General features: G+C 38.8%; 2 protein-coding genes across 6 annotated transcripts; both read right to left on the bottom strand.

Annotated features, from left to right (window-relative positions):
- Positions 1-5,572: 5,572 nt before the first annotated feature.
- LOC308120144 (dnaJ homolog subfamily C member 5-like) lies at positions 5,573-10,997 on the bottom strand. 5 transcript variants are annotated; one of them, XM_080480579.1, is made up of 6 exons: positions 10,791-10,966; positions 10,359-10,488; positions 8,731-8,944; positions 8,474-8,633; positions 8,192-8,245; positions 5,573-6,752 (listed from the first exon to the last, which is right to left on the bottom strand). In XM_080480579.1, exons 2-6 carry the CDS (start codon positions 10,469-10,471, stop codon positions 6,661-6,663), a joined length of 633 nt encoding a protein of 210 aa, XP_080336705.1. In that variant the 5' UTR covers positions 10,472-10,488; positions 10,791-10,966; the 3' UTR covers positions 5,573-6,660. The 5 variants fall into 5 exon arrangements, with proteins under 5 accessions (XP_080336705.1, XP_080336706.1, XP_080336708.1 ...); XM_080480580.1 differs by having other exon boundaries at positions 10,887-10,966; XM_080480582.1 differs by lacking the exon at positions 8,192-8,245 and having other exon boundaries at positions 10,887-10,997.
- A 1,351-nt stretch (positions 10,998-12,348) lies between these two features.
- On the bottom strand, positions 12,349-15,702 carry tp53i3 (tumor protein p53 inducible protein 3). The gene is made up of 6 exons (XM_080479420.1): positions 15,518-15,702; positions 14,390-14,563; positions 13,938-14,205; positions 13,254-13,466; positions 12,884-13,080; positions 12,349-12,704 (listed from the first exon to the last, which is right to left on the bottom strand). Exons 2-6 carry the CDS (start codon positions 14,528-14,530, stop codon positions 12,516-12,518), a joined length of 1,008 nt encoding a protein of 335 aa, XP_080335546.1. The 5' UTR covers positions 14,531-14,563; positions 15,518-15,702; the 3' UTR covers positions 12,349-12,515.
- Positions 15,703-16,970: the final 1,268 nt, after the last annotated feature.

Below are 16,970 nucleotides of genomic sequence, written 5' to 3'. Positions count from 1 at the left end.
TTTCCTTGATTAATAAGAACACATTTAAATAAGCAGCCCGGGATCCCCCACTACGGACCAACGCTGCAGGCTGCTCTATCTCTTCTAGTCCTGATACTGATGATAACTGCACCTTGTTTATGAGCTGGATTCTATCCTGAAATATCTTTTCACCACTTCATTAAACCGCATGATATGCATTTTGATGAAGCAGTCACACAAGCTGGCATGTGGATGGACGGACTTTTTTTTCCACTGTGAAAACAAAAAATCTCGGCTTTGATTTGCGACTTATTCTGGAGCGCATGAAGGTTTTAGTTTTTTTTCAGCATCCAATTTTTTTTTTTCTTCAGTGGCCCTAAAACTCTTCAGTACAAATATTTGTCTTCAGAGCTTCAGAGGAAATAAAATAACGAACAGTCTGTACTTACTTTCTTCCTTCAGAGGACCCTTTCTTACAAACGTCTTCCCTCCTGCTCGGATCAAACCCCGAAGACTCGATAACAGACTGGAAACATCAGCGGACTCAATGAGTGAAAATTATGCAGCTGTGACCAATCAGCTGCCCGAATTTTGATACGTCACTGTGACATACAGTATCAAATCTTCTCATTGGTCAAATGGGCGACTGCCTGCAGCCTGCTCCGTACCTCAACAAACCTCTCATTTCTTCATAAAAGTTACTTTAAAACATTTAAAAGTTGACAAAATTCAGCTATTTGATTCACAAAACAACCCATCAGGCTATTTTGGGTGACATTTAGACAGTTGGGATGATCTGAGTTGGTCTTTATAAACCTTTAAAAGTGACAGATTCACTCCTCACTTGCATTTATAGGCTTTACGATATCCCTGCATGTTTTATTTTTTATTTTTTATGAGACACTGTGGCTTTTTAATGGATGAAATAGTCTTGAACTGATGTAGGTAGCCCGCAGGAAAAAAATCCAGGGCATTAAGAAATGGAAACAAACTCTGATCACCATCAAGCAGCAGATCAAGATTTGTTTTAATCAAATTAGTGAATATAAAGACATAATTTGTCATCTTGTAAACCTTTAAATCATGAGTATATTTAGCAGGGATGCAGGTGGAGATGGTCTCATGCTAATGTCAAAGCTAATTGCCTCAAAGGTAAGAAAGAGTCCTTTTTAATTTTTTATTCTATTATTATATTGAGTTTCATTGTTTTTATCCTCATGCTCGGGTTGTATAGTTTGTGCCCCTCTTCTGGTTTATTAATCAACACTCTACTGCACCTCGTTTTATTTTAGAAGGTGAAAAATATTGTATATCACTTAACGAGAACCTTAAGGTTCCTAATAATGTATCAGTTGTAAAAGGTTGGTTACGCAGGACAATAACAAGGTTTTTCCCTTTGAAATGATGAAACAAAATGATTAATACATTACAAAAAATGTTTTATTTCTATTAAGAAATACCCTCAGGAAGAAGTTGCTTCTCTATGTGAAACAGAGATGGACACTGCATTTCAAGCACTTGGATTTCAGTGTCCCTGTGTTTTGGGCTGTGGGCGGTGGCATCTTGGTGCCAGGCACACCTCAGGGACTGGAAAAGGTGTTGCCGGTCTTCTTCTTTCCTCTCTCAGCCAGTGATTGGAGAAATCAAATGACCTCTTGTGCTTTGCGTTCTTTCCACTTCCACTTCTTTCTACCTCAGTGGCTGGATACACGCCAGTGTAGTTACTTGAGAAGGATCTATTGAGTGCTTATCATATCATTTCACTACATAGAAAGTGGTTTCTCTAACCACTGCAGTCTTCTATGTGACAGACCAGCTGTGACAGAGGGTCACTCCTCATAAACCAGTCGGCGAAGAACAACTTATGATTCTATTGTTCAAAGTTTCTGTATGTGAAATACCTTCAGAACTGGCCAAGACAAATAGCTTGCATCTGGAACTATCTGCTCTTGAGCTTGTTTGAGATGATGGACAAGTGGATGATTCTGTGTTCCTGCTTCATCATTACTGAAGTGCCGGGCTTCTTGAAGCTTCTATTTGTTCAGACTGATCATGTCAGCTGCCGCCTGAGACTCTCGGCTGTCTGCAGGCCAAAACGTGCGTGTGCTCCGGTGATGCAGTTCTTTAGTGGTTATGCTGTAAAGCATACACATTTGACTGCTCAGGTATTAATTCAAGAATTTCTTCAGGAAAATTATGAAATGTGATCAAAATTATGAAAATAAAATACAAATACACATAATAATCATAAACAATTAAAATAAAATAAGATGGAATAAAAATGAAAAATGATAAAAAATCTATTGATCTTATGAGGCTTCCCTTCTATTCTGGATATTCATTGGAGTTGAGACTGATGTCTATTCTCTGTCTGGTACGTGTGTAATACCAGACTCTTTTATGGAAATTGTATCTTCATTTACCTTCATTCTTTTCAAGACTCATCATCACTCACTGGTGCTTTTGTTTGAAATGGAAAAATTGGGACAAAACATTTGAATGGCTCATGCATGCTGCTCATGAACAAGCACACACATACGTGCGTTACACATATTATTTTGACCTCTGACTACAAACTCACAGTCTAACTGAACCTGTAACCTGATTCTGAGGTTCACTCTTCTCCTCTATCACTCTCATGTGTTCCCCTCAGAATCAGTCTTTTAATTCATATTATGTAGTCGCTTCCATTTCCTATAACTGATTGAGTAGGTTACTTGTTTTCCAGTCCAGCGCATTTCCAGTCATTTGTATCATGGACGCGTGGAAACTCCTGCTTGATGTTTGCTCGAGGGTTCAGGAGTTAATACATGATCCGCCACTTCCCCTCAGGTGTTTATGGTGAGAATCTCCTCCTGATGTTAAGATTCCGTTGCACATTGATGATGCTAGTCAATGTATATGTTGCTCAAAGTTTAGAAACACTAATAATCCACCTGCAGTGTAAACACTGAGCTGCACGTTCGCTCCTGCTGCCGTGGATATGAGCACGTAGGCCTGCGAGGACCAGGACGGCACCGAGCACCTCAAACCTGCATGGACAAAACTCAACATTCTCACACGTCAGCAAATGTCACTTTAGTTCAGTTTGTAACTGCAGATATCAGACGGGAGTGTAATTACCTTGTTATGCGATGAGAAAACGCGTCAATAATATAGCAATGACTCGTCTTTACTGTCTCCTCAACGACTTAAAGTTTGAGTTTGTTTATTTATTTCGAACAATAAAAAAAATTTGTGAATAAAAAAAAGTATGTTAAACAAAACAACCCAAAATACTCAAAAAGGACCAGGAAGAAGTAAATACTTCTAAGTTCCTATCCCCTTCTCACAACAAACATATTTGTTGACAGAACTACATCACCCTGTAAAAGCAGTGTGTGTGTGTGTGTTCCGGGATACTTATTATTTACTGTGAAAACAGAAGTACTGATTTCACTTTTTTTTTTAAACTGACAAATAAGTGAAAGATGTGAAACCTCAAAGTAAGTAAGAGGATTTTCGAAGGAATTCTTATACCGGATTTTTCTCTTTATGCAGCAGAGAGTTTCAAGTAATTCTAATACGATCTGTTGTTATTGTCTGTTCCACCTTCAGTCATGTGACCGTTGTCACGTCAGCGTGTGTCTTTTCTTCGCTGTTAATTCTCGTGACCACCTGGCGTGGCTGCATTTTTAAAATGGTTGATACCAAATTTGAAATAATATACAAACTGAAGCTGAGACACTTGAAAGGTCTTTGTTTTGAATCTTTACCTTCCGGCTCTCCTGGACGATCAATCCTTCACACCTGATGACCGTGTTTCTTCATTCCTAAATATCATGAGTGGAATTGTAGTATTGGCTGGTCAATTAAAATGTGAGGCCTTTTCACCTGCATTGAAACACTTTGACCACAAGAGGTAGATATTAATCAAGATTGTTTGTATAAAAAGATTCAGGCTATTTAGAACTTCTAACCTAAAAACTCCTGGTGCCACTAATTCTGAGCAAGTCAGTAGTTTAACTTAAAAGCCTCTTCAGAGCAGCATAGGCACCTTTGGACTGGTGTTTTTTTCAACCTAAACAGATGGAGTGAGGAAGCAGTCGAGAGGAACCGTTTGTCACTTTCTCCATGACCTCTTCACCTTTACTTTGAAAATCTTAGTTGAACAATACCAAGTTTCATTTCCAAGTGTTAATGAGAAACTGCCTCTCGCTGCACCACGAAGTTACACATTGATTGAACTCTTCAACCCAAAAGAGAATCTAAACTAAATCGAAAAAAAATGTATAAAGTAAATACTGAAGGCATTCACACATACGTGACGACAAATAGAAAACAAGTTGGTAACGTTGAGTATCTTAATATTACATTTTTTTTTAAAAGAGCACCAACACATTTCAGTTATTAACCTGAAATAAAATCTTGCCCCACCAAGGATTTACATATAGAATCGCCGCTGCGCCTCCCACTACCCCGTAACATGATTAAAAAATAAAAACACAAAACCCTGACACACACACACACACACATTAAACAAGCCACACTCATCTCCAGTATAACCCAATTTTATTCCCACAGACAAAGTTTTGCAATTTCATTCTTACAACAGCAGCTTGGAAATGCACAACTGTACAGAATAGGAAAATATGAGGGAATGTTTAAATGATAAAACATTATATACAGCTTCTATTGTCAATCTGTCATTAAAAACATTTTAAAGGAAAAAGGAAAAAAAAAAAAAAAAAAGTGTTCAGGCACTTGAGATTAATCAAATAAGGGTTATGGCATGCTAACATATACACAGACTTTTAAATACACGAGGCACCCAGATTGTCCAGACCTTCTATTACTGTATTGTTCATGTGAAACTCATGAAATACAAATTTTTTTTTATTAAAAATCCAATAAACATGAGTGTTGGTAGTGTCACACTTTATCTAAACATACTGTACATTTCTCACTGAACGCTTCACATGTGGCGCCGCGCGATGCACACGAAGGAAAAACGTCTTGTATTTGAAAGAAAATGTGCTAAAAAGATTGTTTGCAACTATTATGGCACCCGTTAACACATGTCAAGCCTCATGTGAGGTGAATCAACCTACAACATAAATCCTCTTGTAAAAGTAGCTCAGAAACCTTCAGTTAGAGGAAATTCTTACATTTGTGAGTCACATTAATCTCTAAGAAGCTGATGTTTCCTAAAGAGCACAAAGGAGGAGACGTCTGACGTCGAGACTCAATGTACCTTTTTGTAATGTGCCCACAGGAAAAAAATAAAATAAATTAAAGACAAGAAGCTGGAACGTTCTTGATGCAGGACAGATGGTTTATGAACTCAGCAGTTGTTGCTGGTTGGGAACACAAAGACTCCATGAAGTCAGACCCAAGAAGAGGATGTCAAACTCAACTAATCACCTACGTCCAGCAGGGAAACTACAGTGAAACGTACATGTGGCGCCCCCACGTGGCGGTGAAGTGTGAACCTCAGAAGTATCCCATTAGTTCAAGATGATGAGGTGTTTAATTTTCAGCCGCTGTCAGTGAAAAGAGAAAATATCTCTCCCACTGCTTTTCTCTCAGCAACGGGAGAGAAAAAACAATTGTGTTCTTTTTCAAGTAGAAATCTTAAATGTGTTAGGGAACCAATCTTCAATGAACTATTTACAAGCTTTCAGCCAAACGTGCCACAGGTGACAACGCGATCTAGAAATCTTAAACAGTGTGAATTCCTAACATCTGTGTGTCTGTTCCACCCCGATAATACTTGTGTGTTAAGGCTGCACCAGTCATCAAAAATTCATCATTCAGAAAACTGAACTGCAGCGAATAAAAGTTGTGCTCTATATTGACTCTGACCGATCAGACGAAGCCCAACGGTGCGAGTTGACAAAGGATCGTATTGCACTACATGCACTTCTATTCAAATTTAACAATATCAAAACAGGATTATAAACAAAGTCTGTGTCTGAAGAGCTGCTGGTGAGAACTGCAGATGCATATATGTTCAAAAAAAAGAAGAAAAAAAAAGGACTAACGCGACACAGTTAAAACTGAGTCCAGGAAGAGAAACAACACTGTTATTTGGAAGAACAAATCCCAAAGTATGAAGACATCAACATTATACACAGAGTATATAGTTTAAGACACATTGCGATTATTGCATTCTCTCATATCGTTACTTTTACTACAGTACAAAATTCCTATGTGCAACCTGACTGAAGTGGTTGGCATCTAGCGATCTGAAGGAAACCTGAATACGCCTGTTAAATTATATATTAAAATATTCCTGAACCTCGAGTTCAGATTTTCTCAGACCATCGTGGCAGTTTTTTTTTTTTGTTTTTTTTTTTTAAAGTGCACATGGAGGAAAAAAAAAAGAAAAAATCTCAGCAACAATTTAGAGGATTTGTTCTGCAAGGCTTCGTCATTTCAAAGAAAAATAAATACGAGATGGGATAAAAGACGAGCCCTCAGCTCTTAAAAGTACATGGCAGGATCAAATCTCGACTCGTATGAACAAATCCGCCTCTGAGATGAATACAATTCCTGCACATCCAATATTTTGGAAATCAAGATGCAGAATGTGCATTTACACTCGTCGTCAAGACAGCCGCTGCTGATGAAGACGACCGGGGATGACCCGGTGTTACGATGCAGTGCTGGACAACCACAGCGGCGTCAGCAATGCGACCCGTTCTCTCCTCCATTTGTTTATTTTTCCCCCGGGAGCGACACCTGGGCGGCTTCAGGTCCTGATGTGCCGTTGGCCGCGTGCGGCTGAATCACAATCGGCACATTCGCACCTGCGTGAAACAAGAGACGGTCAGTGTGTCGGAGGGAGGAGCGGCGCAGCGCTCCACCGCAACCAGCTGCGTGGTGTAGTGGAAAGTAACTCACATGCGCAGATGAAGGCGTGATGTCACGCAGAGTACGGCCTTTACAGAAGTAAATATGGACGGAGATTCACTCAAACGCCACAATTTTTTCATTTGTGATGTCAGTCTGCAAATTCGACTTTGTATCACATTCGATCGAACCCTGAGTCTGGTGTGCGGCGCTTCTCTTCCACTACTCAACAGTCGGTGTGGCTTTTAGTGTTTTCATAGCTCACTATGTCACGCTCACAAGCAGGTCTCCTTTCTGTGTCGGTGTGAAAACTATGAGGTGATGGAGTCGCGTGACAAGTCAGGGAAGAACTAAAGTTCTAGTTCTACTGAAGCGGCGATTAGGTCTGGAACTGAATTCCATATCCACTTCACGCGACGCTACAAATGCTCCGGAGAGTGAAAAAGTCATAGTTTGACAACATCAAGAAGATCAATCGTCTTCAAACACAGGCTCAAAACGATTCGCAACTCGGGCCACTTTTGGGAGGTAGGGACGACTGCAGAACATTTACACCTCAACGAAAGCTGCAGGTCTGCACAAGTGAAATAGCAGAGCTCAGCTAATATTAATTTTTTTAGCTTGTCCACATCGGTGTGAACCAATAAATATACAACAGGTGAATAAAAAAAACACCATAGAATTAAGAGTTAAAAAACAAGGGTTAGGAAAGAAAACAAGCAGTGAGTCACTTTAAGATCAGCGGTTCTCACATTGACTTATAATCAGGAAAGAAATTTGTGCAGCAGAAAATGTAAAAGCCTGTATGATACACAGTCTCTGCCTCAGGAAAAAAAAAAAACAACAGTCCACACATAAATATATATTTTTTTCAGGATGTTAGAAATTAATGCACCAAAATGTTCAAATAAATAAATAAATTCAGGTTATGACAGGAGAACCGTAAGTTTGCGCGACACAACAAGGTTTTCCATGTTATAGACATCAGTGCTGCTGCATTTACATCCTGAAGGAATTCTATAAGACGTCTTTAAAAAAATATCCATGTTTATGTGGACAAGGCAAGAAGCACGCTTCATTTCCTCCCGCGGTACCTGAACTATGAGAACCACTGCTCTTAATATTAAGATTTGGCATTTTAGAACACTTTTCCAATTGAAATCAACTTTGGAAATTATCCCCAGTCAGTGACGGTATACATGTTAAGAAAAACACCCACTTCAGTTGCTGCCATATACTGAAGTTATTGATCATACGCAGGTATTAGTAAGGGACTAGACAAGGAAAGCCGTGTTAAAAGCTTCTGAAACATGAACTTCTGCACAGACAAACGGCGCTTTGAAGCAGCGGTGAGCTGTGGACATGCAGACGATGGCTGAAGGACGGAGACCTTTACCTGGAGTCTCAGTGGCAGCACTAGAGTTGGGCTGAATTACTATTACAGGATCTCCTGCGGTAAAACAGAATCCAATACTGAGAAAAAGCCCCGCTGCCTTCTCGTTTCTGCTTTGCAACATGTTGTGTCATTTTAGAAATGATCATATTAGACACATCAAGGAATCTGCTCAGTCCAGGATGCGTTTCATATGATCATTAACAATACTTTGAAAATGTAACATACCACAGCAAAATTTTATAGTTTCACTTTTCCAAGCTAAAGAGAGTCAAACTGTCTCACCTCCGTCACGTTCGTGTTCTCTGATCTCCGCCTCGAGGTCATCAGGGTCCACGTACACAAAGTTACCTTCATCCTCTGGTGCTTTGCATTTCCCACAGCAGCAACAGCAGCAGAAACAGCAGCAGCAGCAGGTGAAAATCCCAACACACACCACGAGGGCCTGGAGGGGGGAAAGAGCCGATCGTGAGTTCAAATTGATCAGATAAAACTCAAAACTTTGTTTTTGCTCTTTCGAAACAACTGCGAGTGCCTCTCACCTTAAACCAGCACCTCGACATGAGGAAGTAATATTTGACCATATCTTCCCCAAACTGTTCGGCCACGTAGAGGCCCATTGATCCGTACTCATCATAGATTTTCCGCTTGTTCTCATCACTGAGGATCGTGTTTGCGTTGTTGATCTCCTTGAATTTCTCTGAGGCTTCTGGGTTATCTGGGTTCTTGTCAGGGTGATACTTTAGTGCCAACTTCCTGTGGAAAAAAAACAAACAAAAAGAAAAAAACACCTTGAAGCTCTTTACTACTTTTGAAATCAGTTGTTATACCTCATGTGTACTTTCTGACTTTGAACAGGAAAAGTGTCTGAGGTTACTGTTCTTGTAACTTAGGCCTTTTGGTGTCAACTTAAGTGTTCATGCAGCTGTCACACCACACAACAATCACACTCCCAACACACCACAAAACATCTCTACAGAATTGACAACTGTTTTACTCTCAATTGCTATTGCAATGTGAAACACAATCTTCATTTACAATACTCATATCTGTTTCTCTCTTTTATCTTGATATTGTGTTTTAAGGTTAAAAGAATCCCATTCATATACAGTACATAGTGTACATAGTGTTGCATATTAAAACTTTCTTCCTTGAATTGTTTCTTCCCTTTTATTAAAATGTTGGTTGTCCATCGTTTCCTCTATTAAAGCAATATATTTGCTTGTATGCACAGAATTCTAAAAGTATTCATCTTAACCGGAATAGTGAAATATCAAACAGGCCGACAATATTATCAGCCTGGTGTTGTATCGGCAAATCAATCAGAAGAACCTAACATTTGTGCCGATATGACAGAATGTTGAAAATAAGCTTTTAATTTCAGTGTTTTGCTGAATAAATAGGTAATGTGAGGTCACAGTGTGGCGGTCGCATCAATGGGAGAGAAGCAGGGGCCCTTTCCTGTGTGAAGTCTGCGTGTCCTCGTGTTTCCTTGATGACAGCTATTTCAGTGGCTTCTTGCAATCCAAAGAAAAGCTTGTTAGTTTAATTGGTAACTTTAAATAGCTCTAAGGGTGTTTATACTCCGTTTCTTGCCAAGCAGTTCCAGTCAAGTGGGAAAAACAACAGATAAATAAGTTACGCTTCTGGATATATGCTTATTATCAATCACTGTTTAATCACTGGATCGCCTTTCTTTATTTGTGTTGGTTTTGTTTCGCATAAAGCAGCATTGATCATACTTTCTGTATCTTTATTAAAACTTAAATAAAAATAATTTGTGTTAAAACACCTGTTTTAATCATTTTTTTGTAGATTCATTGTTTTGGGGGATTTGATCCCATCAATGGTGTTGACAAACATTATACTCACTGCATGATAAATCAGTGACTTAAAAGTATTTATTACGTATCCACGTGAGGTTTTCCCGTCAGCTGCCTGGACCTGTGATATTGTGCGTTTTAGTGCTGTTGAAATGAAGGCTATGTCCTGTTAAGGTTTATAAAAATGCTATTCTGATAAGGGTGGAGCAGGATGGTTTGAAAATTCGCCAAGTCTAAGGTGCAAGTTTCAACACCTTGCTGTGGTGACACCCTGTAAGTAAAAAAAAAAAAAAAAAGAAGGACCCTTTGTTTATTACTTATAAGTGTAACCTGGACAGAAAACGAACCTGTAAGCTCGTTTTATTTCCTCAGGAGAGGCTCCTTTCTCCAGATTCATGAGTTTGTACAGCGTTTCTCCTGCTGTTGACATTTTCCTCTGAGGCCTGTTTGGATCCTCCATACTTCAGGATATGCTGGCTGAAATATACACATAAATTAAACAAACATTAGCGGTTACTTCCTGACAGATGCAGGCTGGAGAGACTTGACAGGGTGGAGAAGATTAACGAAGAGATTAAACGTCAAGTGAAGACTACCGGAAACACAAAAAAACAATACACACACGTTATACCCGGCTCGTTTTAGAGCTTCACGAGAAGCCAGAATACACTTGCAGATATTTGTTTCAGTCAAATAAGTCATTATTACTTCAGCGCTCCGGGGTCAAACTGCTAAACACGAGTTCCTAGCAGGGCGGCGATAAGTGATTTTTCACCCACCGAACAAGTGAAAACGGCCGTTTTCCGTCGAATCATAGAGTCCAAAGGTTGTACGTGGACCGGGTTGAAGCTGAGTCCATTAAGTTGAGCACTTACAAAGTTTGACCAGGTTTAAATTGCACACCTCATGACTCCGGTAGCGACCGCAAGAGTGAAATCAGGAAGTTTGAGAGCGCGGGGAATTCTGGGAAAAAAAAAATCTTCTGCGTCAGAGTTCGCGCGCGCGCTCGGGCGCGTGTCTGATCAAGTTTAAAAAACACGCTTGAAGAATATTTAAAGAATGTAGACCTCTGCTTTAAATAGTACAGATGTCTGCTTAATTCCATGACAAATCAGTGCAACTTGTTAAAAATGACTTACATTATAATGAATTTGTCACAGCTTAAACTAATGTTGGATGGAACAAAAAGGACAAATAAATTAAAATGCAAAATGCAATTTCTTCATGGAAGTTCGTAGAAAGACGTCATCTTTTACCATATAAACCAGGCATTAGCCACATGCACTATCATTCATTGACATTTCTCATTTTTTCTTCTCGAATGTTCAATCATCAGAAAATTCTGGTCCATTCTTGAAGATGTTATTTCTGTCAATCCTCCAATCCTGCTTGTCCTCTGAAACTAATATAAAATAATATATGATAATGTTCCAATGATAGGGTGGCACAGTGGCGAGCGTTCTCACTTTGCCGCACGAAGGTCGTGGGTTCAAATAGTAGTCATGTCTTTCTGTGTTTGTATGTTCTCCTCGTGTGCGAGGGTTTCCTGCGGGTACCCTGGTTTCCTCTCGCAGTGCAAAAACATGCCTGTGAAGTTAATTGGTGATAGTAAATTGTTAAATCAGTATAAAAGATGAATGGCTGGATATTATAATGACCCCCATAAGAGAAATATGAACGTTAACCTCACATCGTTAAAACTAGTAAATACAAAAAAGCAATAAAACTGTTAAATAACCATTACCCCCTCCCAAAAAAAGAAAAACGCCACGATATTATCCTTGCTTTTGTTTTATTCTACTTTGTTTATTCTACTACATTTTGTCTTGATACTCGTATTATTATTGTGCTTGTATTATTACCATAATGCTTCTTACCCCTTTTGTTATTATTGTCAATGTTTGATCTCACCTTGTTTAATAGCACTATGTCCAGTAGGCTATATACTGTAAGTTCCTGACTGACTGTGTGTTTGAAAGCTTTGTCATTCATTAATTGCAACCAAATCATGTTTATTTAATCAGGGGTTTTCTTTAGTAGGACTTCTAATGTTGACGATTGTTTGTTGTTTAAATGTAACTCCTTGTGTGTGATGACCACCAGTACATTTTTAGGATTGAGGTAATACCAAAGGCTTGAATTACTAAGGTGACATGTATACTCTTTGTTGGGAATACATTCGAACAGCTCAGCTCGCGTTATTATTCATATTTTAATAAATATTTACAATATTTAATGTAGCTGAACTCCTTTTTATTCCTAGTTTTAAAATAATACCGATAATGTCCACTTATGACATAATTATTCTCACAAGAGAAGAAAGGACACAGTGAAAATGATAGTTGAGTCATTTTATGAAAAGGCAAAGTTTTCCATTGATGCCTTGTATAATTGATTAAAGTCACAATAAAATTAGACATTATTCTGTTATTGTTGTCATATAATAAAAAACAATGAATCAAGACTATTCACCACAACAATTCTCTTAATGTCATTGGTGTTTATCACAAAATCTGTGGATTTACATCAATGACAATCTTTCCCATGTTTCTGTTAGCCTCCATGTGTCGATGAGCCTCTGACACGTCCTCCAGTTTGAACGTGCTGTCAATCACTGGCCTCAAGGAGGCAGGCTGGGCTGAGAAATGAGGCAGCACTCTGTGGGAAAACGCCGCCACCAGGTCCGCTTTGTACTGTGGAACAGGAATCAGACCAAGTTACAGATATGTCAATACAAGCGATGTGTCAAATCTTCAAATGGATTCATTATGAAAAGCATTTTTTCTCGACTTATCGGCAAGTCATGCAGTCATGTTCAGAGTCATAGACGACGGCACAGCGTTGAGGAGTCGCTTGCGGTTTGCGTTCTCACCTGAAGGTTGCGAGATCGGAGGAGGCTGGTGAGCAGGTGGCCTCGCTTGGAGAGAAGTCTTCCCAGCAGCTCTCCCTCCACGGTCCTGCCTCCCATGGTGCCATAGAGCACCCACCTTCCATCCATGGCTAAAGAACTCACATTTTTCTCCCAGTTTGACCCGCCGATGCAGTCCAGGATGACATTTGCTCCCTTACCTGTAAAATTCTAAATATCAGTTTTACAACTGAACACACATCTGAAGCATTTTAACTCATCACAGACTCCAGTTGTATGTACACTGAAGTATGTTTGATGAATCACAGCTTTCAGATTGATCCCCTTAACCCCGCGCAAATAAGCAACGACCTCTCTAAAGCTGCTGACTTACCTTGTGTAAACTCATGAACTCCCTGCACAAAGTTATCCGTTCTGTAGTTGAATCCAGTCGCCGCTCCCAGTTTCTCAGCGAGCTTCAGTTTTTCTGCGCTCCCTGCGGTGACGATGGGCACGGCGCCAAACAGACGAACCAGCTGAACAGCAGCCGTGCCGACCCCACTGGCTCCGGCATGGACCAACACCACCTCGCCCTCCTTCACCCGAGCTGTTTCAAAAGAGACAGATTTCCACAAAAAAGATATGCGCATTACTAAATACTGACCTCTTTTTTTTTTGTTTAACCCTATAAAAGTGAAATTAAATTAAAATGGGAAGAAACTGCTTAACCTACTTTATATTTAAGGTAGTTTTAAGATTTAAATTGTTGTTTTAAATGAAATTATTTATTTTTCAAACAATCTGATGCATGTATTTCACTATATGCAACATTATTACTACTATTAACAATAGACAAAATTTAAGTATGTCACATTAAATAATAATACTAATGGCAATATGTTTACTACTACCGTTATTATTATTACCATAATAAAATTGAAATGGCAAAAAACCCACTTTATTTGCTCATAGCTGCTTCTGGTTTCTGTTGCTCAGTTAAACAATTTTGTCTGTGTTTCTAAATATCTTAAAGGTTTGAAATGATAAAAAAAAAGAAGAAAAAAAAAGATCATTATACCTATAAAATCCAGAAGCTGGAAAGCAGTGAGCCAGGCCTCTGGGATTGCAGCAGCCTGGCACAATGTCAGATTAGAGGGAACAGGCATGAGAAGCTGCTCAGGTACAGCAACATATTCAGCGTATCCACCTCCGGAAAGCAAAGCCATGACCCTGTCGTCTGGCTTCCAGGGACTCATTACTCCAGGGCCCAGTGTGTGCACAGTACCAGCGACCTCCAGGCCGATAATATCACTCTCACCAGGGGGAGGTGGGTACAGGCCTCGCCTCTATCGAAAACACAAGAATAATAAGCCTTTTAAAACCATGTTTTTATGAGCCGGGACACATTCTGTAGATGAATACAAGCCACGTGTAAAAGCACAGTGATTCCCATAAAATGAACAGAAATCATTGTGTTTACTGTAGATTGTATTGCACAGGCTTTAATGAGAATGCATGCACACATTTTACCTGTAGTAAATCTGCCCTGTTGAGAGCTGCTGCATGAACTTTAATCAGGACTTCTCCATCTTTAAGATGAGGTCTGGAAACGGTCCGCAGCAGCAAATCTTCTACTCCTCCAGGTACATCAACACACACTGCCCGCATCATTTTGGCAAAACTAAGGCAACACTTATGTGAGACCTAATGAAAGAAAAACAGGTTCAAATCTTTCTTTTTATTTAAATACTATTTATACAGATTGTTGATTTGAAGAGAAGGCAACTGCGGTTTGATTATAAAAAAGAAAAACAATGTTTTATTTAAATCTACAATAATGCAGCAGGAGTGGATTAGAAATGCAATATATTTAATGTGTGTGTGTGTGTGTGTGTGTGTGTGTGTGTGTTCCTGCACGTGTCACATTAAAGTCCTGTTATGCATGATAATATACATCTAACATAAAACAAATTACTTCAATGTCACACCACAGAAGTTAAACCTAAAAGTTATTTATCATTATATTAAGTATAATTGCTTATTTTTGTGATGCTTATTTTGTTCAAATAAAAGAGAAACATGCTTTAATTGCATTTAAATAAACCTTAGGTATATATTTAAAAAAATTCCTCTGATTATCGAATCCCCTCTTGTATTAAACTGACTTACACAAAAGAAAAAATGTAAATGTAAATATGTAAAAATGTAAAATATTCATCTTCTTCATACTAATTTTCTAAGCTCCTAAAACAATACTTTGACATTTTAACTGCACTGATTAAAAGGCTGTTGGTGAGGATTGTCAGTGTGATGATGATGATGTTGAAACATTTTGGCTTTACATGCGCAACTGTGTGGAATGTGTAAATACACCCGAATAATAACACAGCTATTAAGCAGAAGGACTAGAGAGAAAGAGAAAGAAAAAAGCAGAATAGGATTGGAGATTGTAAAACTCCACCATGACACAGGACTCGTTGCGTAAAGCGCATGCGCAGTGGGTCCAAACGTACAGCGAAGCTTCAGCGTGATCGAGCTGAGAAAAAAAGTTTGTGCATTGAACTTACGATTGTTTCAGAACAAAACTCATCAGATGGGAGATGATCTTTAGCTGATGACAATGTGGAGGAAACACCGTGTTTTCTTAAACGTACTCACCAGCGCCAGACGTCAAGCGTTTCACAAGAATTCTGCAGATTCAAACTTCCCAGATGAACGAGTCCTAAAACTAACTGATTCTGGTGTCCCTACAATGTAAACAACGAGCGACAGTGTGTGTTTACACTAAAAACAACCCTCGGGGATGATCTGTGATCAACTGTGAGTGTGCGCAGCCTGCAGCTGGAAAACTGTGCAGGGACCGTCAATAAAGTGCGAGAACGAAAAATAATGTTGGGTTACAAAAGTAACTCAAGAAGAAACTGAATCTCAGCTACTGCGCCTGTAAATTGTATATATAAAATGATCTGACCCATATATCATTCTAAACAATTTGTTATTGATTCAACTGTAACATCAGATTCTGTCGTCAAACTAGATTAGATTTGATGTGATCATATTCCAGTGTTTGGTCTGAAAACATACTTCTTTATATCTATCTTCAATGCGGCTTAAACTATTTCAGGGTGGCAAGGTCTTGGAGTCAGAGACAGTTCCAAAAACTCACATTTTTACCAACAGGCAGTTGGCCATAATGCAGCCTGAAAACATATACTTTTCAAAAAAATGATTGTTGTCAGTTCCTCTTTTGATAAATATTTACAAATGCCACTGATACTAGTTGTATTTTCTCCAAAGTTGATAAGAACTGTAGGCGTTCTGAGGATAATTGCATTTTCAACACTTTATAATAATTCCAATCGATACCAACTGGTCAAACTTTAATTTTAGTACACTGAAATATTGACTCAGTGGTGCCAAGACCAAACAAGGGAGGAAAAAGACATAGAATAATGTCCACATCAGCAATTATTTTGTGTGATAAATTATATATTACTCTAAAAAACTCAAAAAATAACACCATGCTAATACTCATGTTGTTTTGATCTCTATTATAGCAAGATATATTGTTATCATAGTGACAGTTCAAGCCACCCTCTCTTTCTCCCCTGTGATGTAATACAGTATTTAAGGAAAGAAAAATAAAAAGATAATTTTATGCAAGAGGCCATAACATTATAAACCATAAAACAATGTTGCAGGATGAGAATCTGATGAGTCCCTTCCCTTTGCCTTGACACCAAGGGTTAGGTTATCTGTGAGGCCAATCTAAACACATAAAGTATTCTGCAATCTCATAATATCTCTTAACATCTCCAACAGTTATCTGTTGACTATATAATTATGCAACCACAACAAAGGAAACACCTGCAATAGCATTGTCATGCAACCGTGGCTGTCAACAACGAGTGACAGATTGATGGTGTAATATTACATTCTCATAAGTCATCTTCATAAATTGAAGAGCGATGTCAATATTATCATAGTGCCTTAAAATGAAAATCCTCCCTGAAAGCTGAAGAGCCAATATAACACATTAACAGTCATCAGAATTTTTATGATTGTTTGAGCTTTTATACCTGGAAGAGTTTTATGATGGATGAGAAACGCA

Source organism: Lipophrys pholis (genome assembly GCF_963383615.2).
Source record: "Lipophrys pholis genome assembly, chromosome: 14".
In the NCBI taxonomy this organism is placed as follows: domain Eukaryota; kingdom Metazoa; phylum Chordata; class Actinopteri; order Blenniiformes; family Blenniidae; genus Lipophrys; species Lipophrys pholis.
This window is presented reverse-complemented; position numbering and strand designations above follow the sequence as displayed.